The sequence below is a fragment of the Macaca thibetana genome, chromosome 3 (genome assembly GCF_024542745.1).
Source record: "Macaca thibetana thibetana isolate TM-01 chromosome 3, ASM2454274v1, whole genome shotgun sequence".
NCBI classification, from domain to species: Eukaryota; Metazoa; Chordata; class Mammalia; order Primates; family Cercopithecidae; genus Macaca; species Macaca thibetana.
The window spans coordinates 132,392,887-132,415,150 of NC_065580.1; the positions used below are offsets into that span (position 1 = coordinate 132,392,887).

Sequence of the window (22,264 nt, forward strand, 5' to 3'; positions counted from 1 at the left end):
AGCATTTAATCCATATTCAAGCCCTTTGGATCAATAAAATGACAAAATTATAAAAAAGGGGAACCCCAGGGCATTATCAGTTTGCTTTTGTTTTGTAATTTCACTGGTGGTTTCCCTAATTAATAGATTTCTGAGCTGGCTGCTGTGGCTTGCACTGTAATCCCAGCTACTTGGGAGGCTGAGGCGGGAGAACTGCTTGGGGCCGGGAGTCTGAGACCAGCCTGGGCAACACAGTGAGACCCTCCATCTCTACAAAAACAACCAAGAAATTAGCCAAGTATGGTGGTATATGCCTAAAGTCCCAGCTGCTTGGGAGACTGAGGTGGGAGGATCACATCAGCCCAGGAGTTCAAGGCTGTGGTGAGCTATGACTGTCCCCCTGTACTCCAGCCTGGGCAACAGAATGAGACCCTGACTCTAGGGGGGGGGAAAAAAAAAAGTTAAGACTTCTGAGTAGCTTTTCCAAGAGGGGCTTGATCCTTCCTAACTATGGGTCTGTAAGATGTATTTTAAATGCCTCGTTAATCAGGTTCTCCCGCGCACATCACACACTCACATGCCCATCCCATTCTTCCTATACCAGGAAGGTCGGACTGACCTTGACTTTCTGTTGGTGGTGGTAAATCTGCCAGGCGATGTGAACATGCATAGCACACCACTTCCCTGGTTTCTGGAACAAGAAAGAGCAACGTGGTTAGGAGGAAGACATTTCAGAGAAAACCACCTTCAATTTCCCCAAAGCTTTCAGCAGATTTTGGCTGCAGAGGCTTTTTTCATGAAACAAGAGTGCTTTGTACTCTCCAAGTGCTTTTCCATCAGCAGCTCTCCAGCGCCCAGTCATAAGGGAGTCACAGCCAGCTCCCCCTCTTTCCCCACGTGGGCTTGCTACTCAGAAAACCACATTGACAAGGACCTCCCCGGTTAGCAAGGACAAGATGGCAAAAGCCTGAATCCCACTCTGTGTCTCTTCTCTTTTCTGGTGCCAGCTGGCAGACCTGGTAGAGTGGGAAGCCCTACTTAACAAACGCTGCCATGCTATAATGCAAATCAGCTGTTCAGAAGAGCTCATTAGTGAATGTCTGTGAGTCAAATCAAAATAAGAGAGGGTACAGAACCTGTCCTAACCGCCCCCAAGACTGTGGTTGTTTTTAACCCCCAAAGTGGTACAAAGAAATTCGCATTTTGACTGAAGCCCAGTTACCATAAATGCTGAGTCAACTACTCATTCATGTTGGTAGGCACTGTTCCTACGTTTAAAAAAAGAAAAGAAACAAAGAGAAGAATTCCTTCCTTCCTATTCTCTAGGCCTCTGCAGACCTCAAGTCCATCCTCCACCCTCTGGGGTTGAATTTGAATCAATTATCTCTCCAATTATTTCATGTCTTGCTTTATAAGGAGTGGAGTACTGTGAGTGTATTATCTTCTACCAGTCAGCGGGCAGGGACCACCTCTTCACTTCATTTCTGCTAAGTTATCTACCCATAAGCTCGGGGTACGTGCTCAGTAACTACTGGATACATGAGAAGAAAACACAGCCTCATTCTACATCGGCGAAGAACAGAAGCTTCTGGTTTCTACAGTATGGGGTTACTGCCGAAAATATATACTTAAATGCAAGTCTGGGTCAGTTCTTTTCTCTTGCAATGAAATTATGGGTAGTTTGAAATCACAAATAATATACTGCCTCACCTAAGTGATGACACAATTCTCCTTTTTCCCGTGGAGAAATCAAATTATCTGATTATATGCCCTAGAAATGAGTTATGCATAGTAAGAAATCTGCTGTCCATCCATCTTCTGTCCAACAATTCATCACGTCTGTCTTACCCCCAACCACCAGGATTCATTTAGAGGTCATCACACTGGCCACTCTCCAGACCTCGAGAACAATTTGCTTTAAGCAAGATGTTAAAAAACCAAATGCTTATAGTATCTCCTTCCTGCACCTTAAAAGGAGGCCAAACGGCTATGGCAAGTCAATGCCACTTAGTACAGAAAGAGGGAGCCACCAGCCAAAATAAACAGACCAGCTACATATTTTCTAAGTGCGAGAGAGACTAACTTCAGCCTACAGCTTAAGTCTTTCCCCTTAAGTTCCAACTAGTCAAACCTTTTTCCAGAACTGCTAAGAAGCTAAGAAGAGATCAGAGTCAGTTGACTTTTCTCTGTTGTAGAGAGAAAAAAGCCAATGGCCTCCAACGGTCAAAGCAAAACGATTTAGGCCATTTTCAATCACACTACCTGAAAAACCCAATCACCGTCATTCCGATGTCTTATTCCAACATTTCTATGGCTTATTTCCTTTTAATAGACTTGTATTTTTAACCCACAGGGAGTCAAATAGAGGTTGCAAAACAGTTCTATAAGAAGCTTTCTTACCCTTAACATAGGTCTGAAAGGATCTGTCAACTGTGAAGAGAAAATGACAACTTGGTTACATGCCTGTCACTCAAACAATTGCTCTAATTAACAAATTTGTAGTGCTTCATTAGGAGGGGAAATTAAAATGTTAGAATTTTACTTTTAAATGAAGTCCTTTTAGAGAATAATTAACCCATTTTCACACTATCAAAAGTGCCAAGTGTCCCCTCCCCCACTTCACAAGCCTTGGTACATCTACGCTGACAAGCCCCTGTACAAGTTTAATCAATAGCAATGTGCCCTCTGGCAATGTGATTTGCTCACATCACACACCAGGAGTTTCACTGTTTTGAGCTCCAACCACACTGGGTAGGTCCGAGGCAGAATGGCCTTCAGACCCCAGGCTTTTGCAGCTGTAGTACAGCTCTACTAACTGGTATCTGGGGAGAGGTGTTCTTCCCATCCATCCATCCAGGAGACTTAGGCTGTCTTTACCAATACCCTTACATTGATGACTTTACATTATTTATAGGTATTAGACATTTTCCAGAAGTTCACTACACATCATGACATACTTACATAGTTGAGTCATCTTACACTTCTATCTAACTCTGGTTATCAATTTCTGACTGCCCTTATGTAGGTAAAAAGACAATATTGTTAAAGATGTTTTCATATTTCGTGTAAAGATGACTATAAATAACCATCAGTGAGGCAAGATTTTATCTATCGTATAACTTCAAATTCCTTTTTTGGAAGCAGGCAGTGGTAATAAATTATGAATAAACAACATAACCAAAGCATAATGGATATTTTATTTAGCTCTAGAGTACAAAAGGATCCCTAGCACGTTAAAAATAGAGGGCCAAAGTGCCGTGCAGTACAATAACTTCCTGACCCCAGGCAAGGGGGGGATGTGTAGCCTGACTTCCAGGAAGAAAAGCACCTTAGTGCTTTTCCATTCAAAACCTTCTGTAGCTACTTCATTTGTGTAAGACAATTTAAGGAGACCATAGAAAGAGAAGATGGGTTAAGTAAAAAGTATACAAGCTGACACTGTCCAATTTCTGGGCTCAGACCATAACTCATTCCTCTTTTCTCCCATTGGCAAGTCGGTCTCTTTGTGTCCTACGCTCGCAGTGAGCAGCAGAGACTGTTCTCTAAGAGTCATTGGCATTTTCTTCCACAAACTGGAAGAACAGCTGAAACAGCAGCTCGCTCAAAGGAGCTACGGAAGATGCGAGCACTGGGCTGGCCGACCCGTGCAAACACACACCCCCTGGTGTTACCTGAGACCAAGCCTGACTTTGCACGTACCCTCGGGTCCTTTTGTAGTAAAGTGTGTGGGACTGTCCCAGGCCGAGCAGCGACATCGATAGGGTTGGATGTCTACAAATTAATTAGACCACAGCTTACTTAGGAAGCACAAAACAGGTGACACGAAAGCAAGATCCTTCCCTCCTCCTAAAGGAGAGAAGCCAAACTTCATTTGTTTGTTTCCTTCTGAAATGCAAGATTCATTTTTCTCAAGGACCACACATGCTCTTTCTCAAAGGGGCCTGACCACAGCTTGCTCTCTCCAGCAATGGCATCTAAAAGCAGAGAGAGGTCCCCAGAACATTTCACTGCAATAAAAAGCACAGGACCAAAAAAGAGAAGCAACAAACGTAAATGCTGTCCTGGAACTCCTCTTCCTCCAAATGAACCCATGGCAGGGACTGCCATTGGTTTTTTTTTTTTTTTTTATTTTAATCACCAAACATTCCAAGAAATGCTTAAGTGAACATTATTATAATTGGCAGGATCAGGTGTTTCTCATCAGAATAACTGAAAGTACAGACATTAAGCTCTCAGTTTTAACTGGTAGACAATAACAAGGAATTACACTCAGTAATTACTCATTAGCAGTGGTGGAAATGGGACAAGAGAACCTAATTTAGGGACCTTGCGGATCTGCTCTTCGATGATTTCTAAAGCAATTCTGCTTGCTCTTACCTATTCCCACCAACATTCTCAAATATTACTCATATTAACCTTATCTGTGAGCTTCTGTCCTTTGAATTAGCAACAATACAAAGCGTACTTTGGGCGCAATCACTGCTTTCTAGTGGGAAAGGATTCAGGAGACACCACCAGTTATTTTATTGAAGAAATCACAACTTCTATGAACACCCCCCACGCCAGGATGTTAAACTTGTCGGGAAAAAGAGCTCAAGTTCAGGCACGAAGCTTGCCTACAAGGAGAAGGGGGGAATAAAGAATGAAAGAAAGAAAAGCAATCAGCTGCAGTACAACTAACAATTAAGCTGGAGTTGTTAACGGCCTGATTTGCATACATATGAAGAACTCCACTAATGAACTGCAATCTACATATTCAATCAGGACGATGGCCTGGAAAGGCCTATTTCAACACCAGGAGAGACACTTTCTTGCCCAGATGTAGTTTTCTGTGTGATTGGATAATTGTGAGTGAGGGACATAGTCTAATTTATTAAATGACCTACCAGTCTGCTTGGGGAGGCCCCAGAGATTTGGTGCAACCTAGAGGGGACAGGCCCGGGTCTGAGGAAGTAGTAAAGTGCAGACTGGGGGAAGGAGTTTAAAATCACCATCATTTTATCTCCAGATAGGAGGTGTTTAACGAGGCCGTCATAAAAGCCCAGTGTATCAGTAACCTTGCATATAGGCTGCAATTCAATGGCGGCAAATTCAATAGATGAACTGAATTCAATGCAATTCAATGCAGGTGATTTTGAAGGGGAGGGGGACCCCCACCTCTAATGCCTTTTAATTCTTTTCCTGTGCCTAGTTTTAATGCAACACCTCTTTGGAAATGCAGTTACGTGCTTATCCTGGAAAACTCTGGCCCAAAACTGTGTTTTACCTTAGAAATGAGATGGGGGGAAAAGAAAAAGGAAAACTCAATGACACACAGCATAATATCTTCAAGTCTGAGAATGGTTACCCACATGAGAGTATGACTCTTTTTATTTTTGTGTGAAAGTAAAATAGAAACTGTAAGTATATTTAAAAAGATAGTGTTTCCAGAATGACTCTTCAATATTGACCTTTACAGACAGCTGTAGCCAACGTTGGACAGCATTATCACTGACTAGGTGGAAGAGAATTTAACTGTTACCAAGGATGAAAGGTTAATTTCACTCTAGGATGTTAGTAACTGATGACAAAGTCTTGGCCTTGGCCAGTGTAACCATGGCAGGGGTGGGATGGCTGAGAGAGAGAGAGGGAGAAAGAAAGGAGGACCAAAATGGTAGGCAACCACCCCACTGCAGGCAGACCCTGTTAGCAGCCGATGGGGTTGGCGAGAGAAATGAGGGAGAATGAGAGAAGAATTCGTAGGATACAATTTTAGTTGTGGGACCTTTATCCCCACTTCTACTGAAGTAAATAAGGACTCAGCTTTGTCTTTACTAATTACATATACTTGAAGCCTTTATCCCCACTTCTACTAAAATCAATAAGGACCCAGCTTTGTGTCTTTACTGATTACATATATCTGAAGAACAACCTGGCACACATGTCTCTGATATGTCATAGAATTCCTGACCAGAAGCTATGTCCACGATATTGGTAGTAAAAAAAATAAATATAATGTATATTTTGAAGAGCACAAGAAATCTTAGCTTAACTGAGATTACGTGGGTAGTACAGTTTGAAAATTGAATTTTCACGGCCATTTAAAACCAGATGGACTCGGAAGAAAAAAAAAAAGGCTCACTCTAATCCCAGTGGTCACTTAGGACCTGATTAATGAGTCACTGGGCAGGCAAGAGGACGCAGAACTTCCTGCACGCCCGGCCCCGGGACGCCACTTAGACACATGCCTGTGTGTTTTCACTGTGAGGTTTCTTACCTTCGGCTGAAATGCTCCTTGTAGTGAACCAAAAGGGCCAGTGGGCGGAATCATAGGGGGGATGCCCGACACTGCAGGAGGATAGGAATGGAAGAGCTGTGGCCAAAGACGGAGAGGGGGAAAAAAGATTTTAGTAGGAGGCAAGTGACATATTCAAATTCCCGTCCCATTGAAAGACATCGACATGAGCAAGCCAAGTAATCTCAGTTTGATGCTATTAGTCAAGAAGCCATGATGGGATGATCACACAGATGCGCCATGAATGTGTAACTTCAAAAGTTAAAAGTAGTTCAGGATCAATCAGCCAGCAAATGACGTCCTGGGTGAGGGCATCATTAGAAAGGGAGCTTTTCTAATTATTAATTGTTAAATCAGAAGTCCTAAATGATTGGAGATTTTAATGCATTTTAAAAACAGGAGGGACTCTGAGCCACATAAGATGCCCAGAAAATTACAAGTTAATTAGGGGGAAAAAAAGGCAGAAAAAAGAAAAAAAAAAAGGGAAGAAAAAGAAGTCTTCATGAGTGCCAGGATTTTATACCATTAAAACTCGATTAGTACTTTTAGACTTTTAATAGTGTGAGGAAATGAGAACATATTCACAATCCTTGCTTCATTAGGCTGTTGTAGAAGTGGCAGTTCCAGAGGACAATTTAATTCTCTCATCTAAAATAATGACAAATATGTGTGAAAGGGTAAAATAAAACGACTCAATGTATACTTTAAATGGAGCTGCCAATTGGCCTAGAAGATGGATTCTAGTTGCACAGAAATAACCCGAGTCTGGAATATCACTATCGAGCTTTCACTTGCTCTTGTTTAAGTCTCAGGTGCTTAAAGCACTTCTGTATGAACATATGAAATCTGAATTTTTATGGCCACTTCTCAACGGTTTCTGCTATTAAATGAACAAGCTCTTTGGAGGATACTCAAGCCAAGCCCTTCACGTAGGAGTCCACTCTATGATGGTAACAGAATGAGTCTGAATGAAGACTATGAATTTTCCTCAATCAACAGTCTATAAAAGGACACAATTGAGGAAAGACATACAGAGAGAAGGCAATACAAACACATCTTTCCCTCCTTCTAAAAATTTAATCTTTTTGAGGTCCTATTGGTCTGGTTCCATTTACTGTGATCAAGCCACCATACAAATATTTTAAAGAATGCCTCACCCTCGTGGTTGTTTATTATGTCAAAATTACAACAGTAATTGAAGCTCTTCCTCGTAAAGTATTTGTGTCAGTTATTTTTAGTAATTCACATTTTGCAATCCCATTTTCAGAGCACGTCCTTTTTCTGTTGGTCTTTATTTCATTTTGCTCCCTTCAATGATGTAGCAAAGTTTTTCAGACTAATTGATATTGAACTAAATCCACTTAAATAGTGATTGCAAGCCAAGTGCCCTCATTTAAAACTACTTTTAAGTCTAAAATTGTGTTTTAGATACTTGAGTGCATTGCATCTTAATTCCCCTTATAATGTCCTAATCCCCAAAGCAGGGGAGACTGAGTACTTCATATATTATCCACTATAACTCCTAATATGAAATAACTCTCCCACAGTACACTGAATAAAGCTGAGTAATTAAATACATGCCACAGTAAAACACACTCAGATCTCTATACTCTGCCTCCAGGTGGGCATTTTCCCTTTAAGTTTACAATTTAAAAATTGGATGTTCTTACTACTTTTTGTTTTATTCCATTACTGACCTCTTAGAACATAAATATAGCTGATCATTCCTCCCCCGACTAAAAACCTGAAGCGCCTAATAATACATACACTTTCCAAAAATTCAGGCCTCCAGGCTTATTCTCCATCTTCGGCCTAGGACTGTAGAATATGCATATAAGAAGGCACCGCAGTGGGTCCTAGAAAGTAAATCTGAGCCACTTGTTGGGCACGTTGAACTTTCTATATGAATTATTGTGTTAGCTGGTCCTTACTTTAAATCAGCAAAGTATAGACTGGGGCATAATGGTGCCATCCATGGGCCAGACCCAAAGAGGAAATCCACAGGTCTACTGGGCTTTGGGTGTCCCCGTGAAATCTGTTTTTGTATCCCAGTACTGAGCAGAACAGGAGGGGACCATGTTGGGAGGGATGGGGAGGAGTCATCAAATATACTTTTCTAACTTCTTTTTAAAGAGGTCTTTCATCTTATGTTATTTCTGAATGCCCCTAGAGTACATAATTCTCAATTGATTTCTAATATTTACTAGTCTTGACTTCTCAGCTGCACTCTTGACTAACATGGTATCTAATTATCTGGTTCAGAGTATGAATGAATTCAGTCTTTGCTGACCTATTAAAGTAGCACTTCTACTCAAATGGTTAAGAGAACACTATCTACAAACCTAAGCAAGAACAGTTGAGTATGGTGAATCAACATGGCTACAAGCAATGATTAACCTTCTCTTTTTTCTGGTTTCATAAAAAAAAAAAAAATCACTGGCAAAGAAACTTGCAAATTTTCAGATAAAAATGATGCAGTATTCACCCCATCATCAAAATATCATGGAAATATTCAAGGTCTTTGAATAAAAATAAGCTCTTGTCTTACAAGTTAACTGAACATATAACTTAGGGTGTTATCAATTGAAGTTCCAGAACGTACTCTTAAAATTGCATAAAACAAGTTTTTTTTTTTTTTGGTTTGTTTTTGTGTTCTTTTTTTTTAATAAAGGAGAATGAGTTTAAAGAGAAAATATCACTCATTTCAATTTTGGGAGTTTATTTTAATTAAGTGATATTTTTACTTTCCATTGCAACAAACTCAACAGAACAATACCAGCCATGTGGAAGAGGGTTCTACATTTAGTCTAGAGCAAATGAAAATCTACTCGTTGAAGAGTCATGAGTCAAAAAGACAAGGGACTTTCTATTTAGAGGAAATAATTCAGGTTGCACTCCAGGACTTCTGTGTTAGTGACATTTCAACTGACGACTGAAATGCTGTGATTTCGGACTCTCCTGGAACTCTGCTGACTCCACTGCAGACATCTCACTTTGCAGGACAGATGCCTGACTGCCACTAAAGAGCAACTCTGCTTTCAAGCCTTCGGAGTGCTTATGATCTTTTGATTCAGAAGATGATACTGCATCTTTACCAAAAGCAAAACACCACAAAAGCAAGCATCCAAAGTGGCAAGGAGCAATGGGAACTCTTGCAAAGATGATTAAGGAAGGCTGCTAGTCATTGACTGATCTGTGGCAACAGCACAAAAATGGCAAAGCGGTTACATTCAATGTGTAGCATGGTAATGAAACTCACACTGTGCCGGTAGAATGGGTCAACTTTTGTAGGGTATTTGTCAAACTGTAAAGGGATCAAAGCAAAAGCTAGTTACTTAATCTGCATTTTTGTTCACTGCTACAGTGGAGGTGGCCCTACAAAGCTTCCCTGTCATTAAGTTGTCATCAGACCCAATAACCTCATTATATATGAAACCATTCTGAGCTCCTGAGTCTCCCTGACAAGAAGACAACAAAAATGGAAGAACGAAGTGAAAAACCAAGTGGTCCATTTGGGTTCTGCACATACTAGGATGCCTTTCTTCCTACTATTTTCTTTCTACAGATTGGCACGAACCAAACATCTAAACAGGAGAGAATAGGCAATTATCCAGATAAATCAGAGAGAGGTGAGCATTTGGTCTGATTTACCCAGTGAATTCCGCCTATTTTCATCTTTACTTTGGCAGAAAAACTGTCTTGCCATGCAGCTGTCTTCTGAAATGTATGACACCCAAATACAAAGTGATCTGGGGTAGGCCAGACAGCCTTTCATTTGAACAGAAAAAGAGTATACTATTGTCCCCTCTAAATAATGTCATCATATTGATGCTATAACTACCCTTGGTTAAATTAATTTGTGAAACAGCTCACACAGGCCAGCAGAAAACTTTCTCAAAATCTTAGGATCTTCAAAATCTAATTGTTGAGAAGTATAGTTCATCCAAAAAAGAGATACAGGATTTGCTATTAAAAACATATTTCTGCTCACAAGGCCTCATTGCTAATATTCCTTGAAATGAAATTTATAAAACAAACTTTAAAAACATATTTTTAAAAAGTAAGTTGAATAAGATGGGGGAGGGAGAGGAAGAAGAGGAAGCAAACTTGGGTGAAGTGGACTCCTTTTAAAATCATGCAATTTATTCTCATAATGCCTATAGTGACGACCTTAAAATCCAGTATTTTCTGAAATACTAAAAATTAAGTAAAAAATGACTCTAATACTCACTGTTAGACAGGACTCTATCTGAGAATATTTACCATTCTAATATGGCACTATTAATTATGGTTATTCACTTTAAAAAAAGAAATTCCTAACTGGTTCTGGACATGTGCTAGCCCCCAGTGAAGACCAAGACCATGTCATGGCCAGTGGTTCCTCTTGCCCCAAGGCAGAGAGTTCTGTCCCTGCAGGGATCCCTGAACACTTGCTGACAGAGCACAATACCAGATTAGGGACTGTCTTATGAAACACAAGAAATACAACACCTCCAACAAAGTGGGTTTAGGGAAGCCATCGGAATGCGCAGGTGGACGTGGCACCCAACGCAGTCCCAGCCTCCTGGCTGAGGTCTCTCTCCCTTCTCTTCTTCATCCCCATTACCCCGCAAGAATGTATGTGCTAGCACTTGGTGCAAAGCACAAGCAGGTGCATTTTCTGTCTGGTGACAGTCTCCCGGGATGCTCAAAAAAACAAAACAACCCTTTAAGAAGTTAGCCATCAACACTGGGCACGACTGTTTTGAGGGCAGATGGAATCATTTCCACCGGCAGTGCTGGATACCACTGCCCAGAAAGAAGTTCCTACTGTAGGCCCCTGAAGTCAGAGCTGCCTGAGGCAGGGTACTAGACACATTCCCTTCTCTCCAGCAAACAGCCGTCACTCCCCATTCGATCTCTGGTGGCCCCGCTGCCCAGCCCGGTCCCACGTGCTGCATAAAGAAAAGAGTCGTGCTCTACTTATCCTCACATTTCTGCCTGGGGTACGCACCATGGGAGGTGCTGGCGTCGGCATGATGGCGGTGGGCGGGATGGCGTGGGGGAACGGCGTGAAGGTGTGCTGGTGCGTGTGCTGGTGGGTGTGCTGGTGCTGGTGCTGGTGCTGATGGAACTCGGTCCGCAGGTAGGGCGGAGGGCCCAGCGAAGCCCCGCGGTCAGCACTCTGAGAGGCCAAAAAACGAGTGTTCAGTTCCTGTCGCAAGATGTCTTGCTCTGGAAGAGAAGAAGAGGGAGACAATGACACCTTTTCCTTCAGAACAGGACATCGGAGTGCCTTCCTGTGGAGGGATACGGGGCTGATGACACAGTGGCAGGGGTGACAGGGTGCGGCTGGGCCCTGAGATAAAAGGGGGCAATCAATGAAGCAGAGGAGACCAAGGCCCAGTCACACCCTGTCTCCCTGTTCTCTAGCTGGTCTCCCAGCTTTCAGGGACAGGCAGTCTATCGATTTGGGGAAAAGCTCCAGGCCAAACACCAGAGTCCGATTTCCAGCTGTCACCACCAGCTGAGTGACCCTGGGCAGGGCAAATAACCCATCCGAGGGCCAGTTTTCCCATCTTCAAGAGGGGGACAATAATACTGCCTAACTCATGGGTTTGATTTTTGAGGGTTAAAGCAATTTGCACATTTAAGTGCTTGGAAACAGTGACAGCACACTAATAAATGTCAGCTGTTCACATGGCAGGGCTCGCACGCCCTCTTCAAGTGTCAATTACTGCTATATGGCTCTCTGTATTAGCAGCATACCATGGCTACACTGGACCAGAACTGGGACACTTGACCTGATTAACACAGGTGAGGAGACAAGGACCCTGTGTCTAACATGAGGTCTGCCCTTAAAATTCTGGGATTTATTGTCACAAAGAGTGTGTCATCTCCTCCCAAGGAGACCAGAGAAGGCCCTGCCCAGTGAAAAGAAACCCCTTAAACCAGGACGCAATCTAAGATCCTGGAGCGAAACAGACATGGGCTTGGGGACGTTTCCATCGCTCTCAGGAGAGCCCAGACGACACAGGACACACGCTACCTGCGTCTGACCACTCAGTGGCTGAATTTAGCTGGAAATGCCTCCTAACTCCAAACAAACCTCCTCTCTTCGGGCAGTGTCAGGTTCACAGGGGCTGAGCTAAGCTTAGTATGGGTGCTGACAGGTATTTTTGCTGGACCTCAGGCCAGAGAGCGTTTGAGGAAGATTAGAGTAAGGAAGGAAAAAATTGTAGGCAAATGCAACCTTGCAATCGGGACAACATAGGTAGGGTGAGGTCACAGCCAGGGGTGGTGGGTGTCGGGGTCATGAGCACAGGCCCCTCCGTCCTACCTGAATAAGTGCTCCCGGCCGGGTGTCCGGCCACCTGCAGACTTCCTGATGTCAGTGGTGGTGGAGGAGGCAGAGCAGTGGGAGGGGCAAACATATTGGGGTGATGTGAGTGTGCGGGGGGCTGGAGGGTGGGTGTGAAGCTGTGCAGGGGGCTGTGGTTGGGCAGGGAGAGGGGGAATGGGGAGGCAGAGGGGTGGTGGGAGATGTGAGGAGGGGCGGGCTGAGTCTTTGCTGGAGTGCTGCTTCTGCTACTGCTATCGGAGCAAGAAAAAACAGAAAAGAAAAAAATAAAAAAACGTAAGCAATGTATTCGCTTTTAAAGAATCCTATCTCCTTCCCCTAAACTCTCACCACAGTCTCTCTTGCCCCTTCCTCTTTACAGATCCTCCCCGTATGCACACACTTTCTGAAATTACAACTCCTGCAAACTTTCCCATCGTTACTGCAGACAGAGCAAACCGAAACTGCTGCTTCAGGGCTGTGGGGCATCTTGATGTCGAGACAGCTCATTCTGCCTAAACCTCAGGGCCTCTCTCGTTCCTGTGGCCAGATTCTCATCTCTGCCCCTAGAAAATCCCCAGCCTTCCATTCTCCACTAGCGACATCTCCTATAAAGTAACAGTTAACACAAAGGAATAAAAAACGCGATGATCTGAGTTCACCCCATCTGTCTTGTTACCTCTTAAATGAAGACACACAAAGAAGAGGTGAAACCCAGGTGCCTGGGTTCTCACATCACTTTATGGTCTGGAGACCACAGAAACGGCCGAGGGCTCAGAAGCCGGGCCTGGCTCCTTGGGGAAGAAACCTGCCTCCCAAAGACTGGGCCGTCGCCTCTTAGGAAATAGCAAGGCCCGGAACCACCAAAGCCTCCAGGTTTTCAAAAGGAAAACAGTAACAAAGACACACAGCCTCAGGAGCTGTGCCGGGTTAGAATTATAGCCCCCGGGGCACCAAGGGTTGGCTCCACTTGGCGCTGCACACTGGGTTTCTGCCTCTCTTTTCTTTGCTGTGTTCCTCTGTGCTGCTTTTTAGACGTTTCTTTGTAACTTGGCAAAAACAAGACCGAGGAGAGCCTGGATTTCCATACAGAAATTTCTCACTTTCTCTAAACGCAGCTTGTTTTCTTTCTTCCCTACTTCTCTGACCCACATAGGAGGAAGTAAATCAGAACCAAAAAAAAAAAAAATCCTTCTACTGGGATACTCATTGGCTCCCAATCTTCCTGCCTTTGGAACTGCAGGGAGACAAGTTTTCTTTAATACTTCTTCTGTCAGAGTTTGCAAGAGCCTGCCTTGAAAGGATCTGCTCACAGTGCGTGGCCTCTGATATGCCCCAGGCTTCGATTCCCTGCCTCCCACTGCTGCTGGGTCTCCCTGGCCCAGGACTTTCCACGCCTTCCTCACCTTCTGCCTCCGCTCTCTCGAGTGCCTAAAATATTTTCCTTCCTTACAATGTCCTCACCACCCACCCATCCCAACCTGTCCTTTCCCAAGAGACCTGAGTCTCACCCAACAGCCCCATTCCCTGTCTCTAGTCTCAGAGAAAGGGATGATGTTTCCAACAAGGAAACTTCAGTCTCCCTAGGGATCCCTCCCCGAGTCCCACCCACCTGATCCCCAGGGAGAGGGCAAAACTCAGGCCAAAGAAGAGCAGGCCACTCACCTTAAACTGTTGAGGCTTAAGCTACTGCTGTTGTAGGCTGACAATGGCTGGGAGAGGCTCTGAGCGGAGGGGTGGGCCTGCACAGGTGGGAGGTTCTGATGGAGCAGCTGGGTGGGGGACTGTGGCCTGGGTGGCCTCTGCACCTGAGGCTGCGGAGCGGGCTGGAGCTGGGCCTCAGGAGGGCCCTGTGGTGGCTGTGTAATCGGAGGTGGGGGCTGAGGTGGGGCCTCTGTGCGCTGCACCAAGTCAGGGTCTGGAGAAGGAGCTCGGAGTTGGGGCTCCGTCTGGGGCTGGGGTATCGGCTGTGCGACCTGAGGGCAGGGGTCTTTAAGCACCACAGGCTCAAAGATCGGCTCTTTGCAACAGTCCTGGCTCTTCTCCTGGCTTCTCTCTAGACCCGATATCTTGGGGACAATTGGCCCTGCATCCTGGCTGTCATGTTCTGGTAGCGTGCCAACACCTAACTCCGGATCTGCATGGGAAAGAGCAAAGACAAAACCACAGGCAACGACATGTGAGTGTGGGGTAATGAAGGAAAGCAAACTCCAAAGCTATCACACAGCTCCAGCAACCGGACCTGGCACCAACCCTCCTCACTTGGGTCCTTGTCTCCACCACCTGCAGCAGTATGTGCCCACAGCAAATGGGTCAATGGTGGACAGAGAAAGATGCAGGAACAGCCTTTGCCCATGGAGAGCAATGCCCCTGGGGATGTGGGAGGGGAGAGAAAGGCCAACCGGCCAGAGGAGACTGCATTCAAGAAAGCAGCCTAGCACCAGGCATGGGGGCTCACACCTGTAATCTCAACACTTTGAGAGGCCGAGCTGGGAGGGTTGCTTGAGCCCAGGAGTTCGAGATCAGTCTGGGCAACATAGCACGACCCTGACTCTCCAAAAAAAATTAGCCAGGTGTGTGCTACAGTCCAAGCTACTCGGGAGGCTGAGGTAGAAGGATCACTTGAGCCCATGAGTTCAACAGCACCCTGGGCAACCTAGCGAGATTCGAGATTCCGTCTCTATAAAAGAAAAAACAGCAGCCTAGACTATATTCTGAAAATGAATGTTTTCCTTAACCTCCAGGAAGTCTTTTATGGCATCACAATTAAGAAACAATAGTTGACAAGTTGATTTTTCCCTTTTAAAACAAATACATTTGTTGAATACACAAAAGAAAGTGTTTTCAATAGCAAATGAGTCAAACATTATTTAACATCACACGGATGTTTTTCCTTGGCCTTCCCTTCCTCCCCACTTTCCACTTTGACCAACGGGACACACTTCACATTTATAGATAATTTTTGGTTGAGCAAGTGCTGAACTTTCAAGTCAAAAGGCAGGTCTCTTAATGCCCATCACCTGATCCCAGCAACATCTGCGATCAAAGGTGCAAACGGGAACTGAAATACAGTTTCCCGTCAACTACACTTGCTAGAGCTTTTAAGAAAGTCCCCTTGGACCACATGGGGGTCCGCACGCAACTAAGTTAAAGGCGTGCTGGACGTTGAGAATAAGCTTGGATATTAAATTTAAGGGAAATTCTACACTCGTGAATGAAATACAGAAAATAGCTGCTCCTGTATGGATGTAAAAGATGTACTCCCTCCAAAGGTCAAAAGATCTAAGGGCCACGTTTAGTAGAATGGCTTATCTGACTACCCCATAAGCCAAGCTCCATAAAAATCTCAAACCAGAATAACGAAAGACCAACAGGGCATTCAATAGAAAAGAATGGCCCAATTTGGGAGTAAGTACTTTTGTATACGACTAGGGGAAAATGACCCTTCCCACATTTTTGTGCTAAAAAGATGCATCCTTTTATTACTACACAGTTTCAAAAGAGAAAAAGAATAGATGACAACATCCTTTGACAGTGTTTTCCAGGCATTCTTAAATGAACTACCCTGGGCGTTAACTTTCTCCTCTTACCTCACTGTATCAAACGGGAAAAGTATGTGGTATTCTTGTTGGTTCTGTGTATTTCTGGGGTTTTCTGTTTTTTGTTTTACAGGTGGGGTCTCCCCAGGTTGTTTAGGCTGGACTGCACTGGACATTCACATGTGTGATCACAGCACACTACAGCTCCAACTCCTGGGCCCACGGGTTCATCCTGCCTCAGCCTCCTGGGTAGCCAGGATTAGAGGGGCCTGCCACTGTGCCCAGCTTACATATTTCTGTTTTTGTATTGTTGTATATACACACTTGTTTGCCATTATTCCTTGGAATTCTCATCAAAGCAATTCATTATTTTCAATGTTCTTTTGGTAACACAGATCAAACCGATAACATGCACAAAAGCAAAAACAAAACTTGGGTTTATAAACAAAGCACATTTTTGGCTAACAGGAACTTGGCTATCGTCACATCTCTCCAAAGAGCCTGGAACAATAACACTGAGATGGGAAGAAAGCTGCCTTCTTCACATGCTTCAGAGGTGTGAAAAGATCGAGCACTTGGTAAAGCGCTGATGAAAAGGAACTCTGCACTTCTGACACACATTTCTGTCCAGTGCTGTCTTACCAACCTTTCTGGGAAGATTTTTGCTCAGGATAACGCTGAAATTGAAAGGCTTCTCAAAACCTTCCTTTCTAACTTTAGGGCTGAAGGAGCACCCCAAGCCCTTGCTGTGGATAGGCCCCATCCAGCTAGCAAAGCTCCTGGATCCAATGAGGAAGGAAGGCCCTTTATTCAGCGATGTCACAGTTAGGGATCCGGCTCTGTGTCTCTCCATGTGTCTTCACAAAATTTCCCATCTTTTTCTTTCACAGGATTTTCCCATAGCAAGCTAATATCAAAGGCACTGAAAAATCACATGCTTCGTATGTATGATCCAGGCCTGTGAGTCAGGTCTGGGACAGAAAGTAACAACAGCCCAGAAATCCTAACAGCACAAGACAGAGGACGGGTTTCACTCAACGAGAAGTTCTAAGTATCTGAGCAGGACTCTTCTCACACTGACAGCTAATTTAGCATTTTTATGCTTGGTACAATGGCAGAAACACTTTTTAAAAATCTTTTTGTATGACTCTGTTCTCTCCAGACTGGGCTGGTGAAGAAATCAGTAAATACTTTCTATCTTGGTAAGTATACATTCAAATTCCCTCCAAAAATCACTGTCCGAAGTTTCTCCCTCAAACGAAAGCAAGCTTCCTTTTCCAAAGGACACCACTCAGAGGATATCACTTGCACTCACTTATGCTGGTAAGGAGGCACATCAGAGACCCATAAAGAAGTACTACAGACATCTAGCTTGACTCTGTTTACCCCCTTGTTCTTGAATGAGCCTCAAGAATTTGGACAACACAGCCAAACTTGCAGATGGCATCCTGCAGGCTTGGGCTCGCTGTCCAAGGCTCTGGAGTTGACTTTCTTGTCTCCTCTGTTGCCTCACTATCTCAATCTCAACCTAACCACAGCTAGAACATGAGGGAGTGGTGCCAAGGCTGTGGCCGTCACCACCACCTCCAACAAGCTACCAAAGATGAAGGGAAGACCCAAACCTCTCCAGGGAACTGTGCAAATCTGTACGGCACTCCTTTCACTTTAATGCACGCTCAAATCACCTGGACATCTGATTACAATTCCCATCCAGATTCCACAGCTCTGGGATGGGGCTCTAGATTCTGCCTTTCTGAGGATCTTCTAGGTAAGGCTGAGGCTGCTGATGCGTGGATCACATTTTGAGTAGCAGGATCTAATCTAACACTCTCTGACCAGATCGGGAATATGCCCAGAGAAGGGAAGGAATTTGCCTGCTGGAAGTCATGTCCTTGTTTTGTAAACCAGAAGGCTTGAGTTCCAGTCCCAGCTCTGCCAACACCAACTACCTTTTCTGCAGTCTATACTATGCTGCCTCCTAAAAAGCAAAAGTCGCAAAGCAAAGCAGGTAATGATAAATCCAGGATTCAGTTAAAATATTTAAGTACATCAGACTTAAAGTGTAGAGGGTTAGTAAAGCTACAAAGAGTTGCTGGAACACTGCACTTCAGCTAGCCCTGAAAGCAATCAGTCCCTCAATGCTCTGGTCCTGCAACCTATAAACAAAGCAGTGATGAGTTTGAGCTGGTAAGAACTTTGGGGGCTGAAACAGTTTTACGACTCCCCATTTACAAGAGTCTCTTGAGGCACAGGTTAGGCGTCAGGCATTTTTGTGGCTAATCGGTAATGCATTTCCTCTTCCTTTCAATTATTCAATAAATGTAATCTTCCCAGTTAAGCTTTTCCATCTTGACAGTCAATTTGTCTTACTGCACTTCTCCAAAATTGGTAGGAACACATTTTAAGAAATCAGCTGGTATTGCACTGCATATTCTGAATTTGTCAAAGGATAAAGGAAGGAATGAAATTTGCTGAATTTGAAAGAAATAAGAATGTACAAATTGAGTAGTCTTATTTAAATGTTGTATTCATTACATTTTGGGGTTTAAAAATCTCTCTTCCTGTGATTATAAAAATAGTTCATCATACTTATACTGAAAGACATGCAAATTCAAATTACACTGAATACAGTACAAAGGGTGGATTTATTGCATATAAATTGTACCTCAATAAACAAACTCTAAGAGATTAGGAAAAATTGGTTTGATTTTGATACATGTTTGATACAAGTTGCCTGGGGAAAATGGACCCCTTTTCTGTACTTTACTAGTAGAATGCAAACACTATAACCTCTGTGGGGGACAATTTGGCAATGTTTTGCAAAATAACAAATGGAGTTCCCTTGGTGTGGTGTGTTAAGGATTTCGTCTACAGACACTATGAAACAATACCGTGGTTTGGATACCAAGTTTGGAAGCCACCCAAATGTAATCATTAGGAGACTGGTTACAGACATTTGCAGATCCACACAATGGAACACCTTGCGGCAGTAAAAAGGAATGCCACATGTACAACGTATAGCATTTACTATCTTTTGTGGAAAATGGAGGGAAATTATATATATATATATATATATATATATATATATATTCATTTTTTTTTTTTTTGAGACGGAGTCTCGCTCTGTCGCCCAGGCTGGAGTGCAGTGGCCGGATCTCAGCTCACTGCAAGCTCCGCCTCCCGGGTTCGGGCCATTCTCCTGTCTCAGCCTCCTGAGTAGCTGGGACTACAGGCGCCCGCCACCTCGCCCGGCTAGTTTTTTGTATTTTTTAGTAGAGACGGGGTTTCACCGTGTTAGCCAGGATGGTCTCGATCTCCTGACCTCGTGATCCGCCCGTCTCGGCCTGCCAAAGTGCTGGGATTACAGGCTTGAGCCACCGCGCCCGGCCTTCATTTTATTTTACATACAAAGAACCTGTCTGGCCGGGTGCAGCGGCTCACACCTGCAATCCTAGCACTTTGGGAGGCCGAGGCAGGTGGATCGCTTCAGGTCAGAAGTTCAACAACAGCCTGGCCAACATGGTGAAACTCCAACTGTACTCCAAATACAAAAATTAGCCAGGTGTGGTGGTGCCCGCCTGTGATCCCAGCTACTTGGGAAGCTGAGGCAGGAGAATCTCTTGAACCCGGCAGGAGGAGGTTGCAGTGAGCTGAGATTGCACTATTACACTCAAGCCTGAGTGACAGAGCAAGACCCTGTTTCCAAAAAAAAAAAAAAAAAAAAAAAAAAGAAGCAGCTGTGGAAGAATACTGAAGAAACTAGTAACAGTGGCTACCTGTTTGGGGGCTTGGGAGGAGTGAGAACTGGATAGACAGGGAACTGGAGGGTGCATGTGTGTATATGCATAAAAAATAAGAAAATGTAATCTGTGAATGTGTAAAAAATTTGAAAATAAAAATGGATTTTATGAAAAACTATAAATTGCTAAATAAAACTGACTTAAAAACCCAACCAGATCATCAAAATAAAAGGAAAAAGTACTCAATAATCCAAACCTTCGCCTCCCCTCCAAAAGGTATCTGTGTCATAGACAATGTTGACCTAACCTTCAAGAAACAAATTATTCCTGTCATCTAAATTGAAAACCAACAGCAAATATTACACAACAAAAGAAAGAGGAAAAACTATTTACAAAAAATATAATTACCTAGCTGGAAACCAGAGGCAACCAGCTGAGAAAATATTACAACTAATAAGAGAGTGCAACGAGATATCCAGATAAACCACAAGTAACCTCAGCTTTTTTATACACCAGCAACAGTCAGAAAATTAAGTGTAGAAAGGATCCTCTTCATAATAACAAAAACCGTAACACCTGGGAGCGAACCCAACAAGAAAATTACAGGGCTTGTAAACCTTCAGAAATGTCTTCTCTCCAAAATTGCTTTTGTCAAGGTGTTTTTCAGTGCAAAAAAAAAAAAAAAAAAAAAGCGAACTAAGTCAGTCACGTAATAGATAGTTCTCATTGGAGGATACTACTCCCTATGGGAAGAGATGGAAATTTGTGGGAGTGTGTGGCTATCACTATGACTTCAGGTCACTGGTGGCTCTTAGGGATGTCTGATTTACTGCAACGTGAGCAGCAACCACACACGACAACATCTCAATGCCCTTCCTCAATCCCACCCGACATTTGTGCAGCTGAAAACCCTAGAACCTACCACCTCTGTTTCTGTATATAAACACAAAGTCATTTTTTGCATGGTTTTAATATACACTGATTTTTCCAGGAATGCAGGGACTGTACTTTGTTATATCTGGGTCATATCCAAGGGTTGATGGCTATTTGGGAAAATCATGACACTATGGTAAGGCTGCTCCTGGTATCTGACTCTCCATGACCACGTATTTGTGTGAGTCTGCATTTGTAGTAGCAATATTTAGATACCATTCTATAGAGTCAAACACTGTCTTCTAATATAAATAAGCATTTACATAGTTAAACGTATAGTATGTTATAAATGACTTGGTTTCTACTTATTTCTCCTTTATATTTTATTAGGGCTTTACATATACTTTTACATTAAGTATATAGATGTGTACATTAAGTATAGATTTCATTCCAGAAAGTAAAAAAGTGAATGTGCTATAAAATATTTCTTATATTACACTGGGTCTGCTAGGATTGAGATTTGGTACATTCTGGTGAATTCCTACACTTCTAGAAGTCCAATGACTTAATGCACAAATGCAGTAACAACCTCCCAGGGCGGTTGTGGAAATAGGCCATATAAAGTGCTTTCCACAATGCACAGCACATAATAAGTTCAATCAATGTTCCCAAAACTATTGTGAAGAAGTATTTAATGTTACAGAAAGTATCTCATGACAAAATTGCCATTAAATAAAGTGGGCTAGCCGGGCGTGGTGGCTCACGTCTGTAATCCCAGCACTTTGGGAGGCTGAGGCAGGCCGATCATGAGGTCAGGAGGTCGAGACCATCCTGGCTAACACAGTGAAACCCTGTCTCCACTAAAAAATACAAAAAATTAGCTGGGTGTGGTGGCGGGCGCCTGTAGTCCCAGCCACTCAGGAGGCTGAGGCAGGAGAATGGCGTGAACCCGGGAGGCGGAGCTTGCAGTGAGCCGAGATCGTGCCACTGCACTCCAGTATGGGCGACAGAGCAAGACTCCATCTCAAAAAAAAAAAAAAAATCAGTGTGATCTCAATAGTGAAAATTATCCGTGTAAACGTATACATGTATGCACAGAAAAAAGACTGGAAAGATAAACATTAATTGCAGTCCCATGATCCAGAAATAAACATTTACTTTAATTCTTATATTGTGCTTTTACCTTTCCAAATTGAGGAGGAGGAGGAGGAGGAAAAGTGCAAAACAAATGAATATTATAGAAAATTTGGAAAGTGAAGAAAAGCACAATATAAAAATTAAAGTCAATGTTTATTTACTTTGTTATTAAAGCAAATAATTATAGTAATATTTATTAAATAGTATTAAATAGTATTATTTACTGGAATAAGTAAAGTATACTTGTTAAATTATTATTTACTAAAGTAAATAATAGTATTATTATTGCTAAAGAAGAAAAGAGATGCTACACTTTAAAATGAACTATTTTCACGGACAATACACCTCTATCATTAAAGTAAGCCAACCGAGGAAGTGATCGTTCAAGTCTTTTTAAATTGCC

At 43.2% G+C, this 22,264-nt stretch overlaps 1 protein-coding gene across 7 annotated transcripts in view; it reads right to left on the minus strand.

Annotated features, from left to right (window-relative positions):
- Positions 1-22,264, minus strand: part of AUTS2 (activator of transcription and developmental regulator AUTS2) — a 1,206,807-nt gene that overhangs the window by 14,755 nt on the left and 1,169,788 nt on the right. For 3 of the 7 annotated variants that reach the window (XM_050783555.1, XM_050783560.1, XM_050783561.1), the window contains 8 exons: positions 14,238-14,709; positions 12,573-12,826; positions 11,226-11,467; positions 9,513-9,557; positions 6,236-6,331; positions 3,679-3,750; positions 2,380-2,409; positions 599-670 (listed from right to left, as the gene is read on the minus strand). In XM_050783555.1, coding sequence (XP_050639512.1) covers positions 599-670; positions 2,380-2,409; positions 3,679-3,750; positions 6,236-6,331; positions 9,513-9,557; positions 11,226-11,467; positions 12,573-12,826; positions 14,238-14,709 — 1,283 coding nt within the window. The remainder of the gene's footprint in view (positions 1-598; positions 671-2,379; positions 2,410-3,678; positions 3,751-6,235; positions 6,332-9,512; positions 9,558-11,225; positions 11,468-12,572; positions 12,827-14,237; positions 14,710-22,264) is intronic. The other 4 variants (XM_050783556.1, XM_050783557.1, XM_050783558.1 and 1 more) reach the window with 4 other exon arrangements.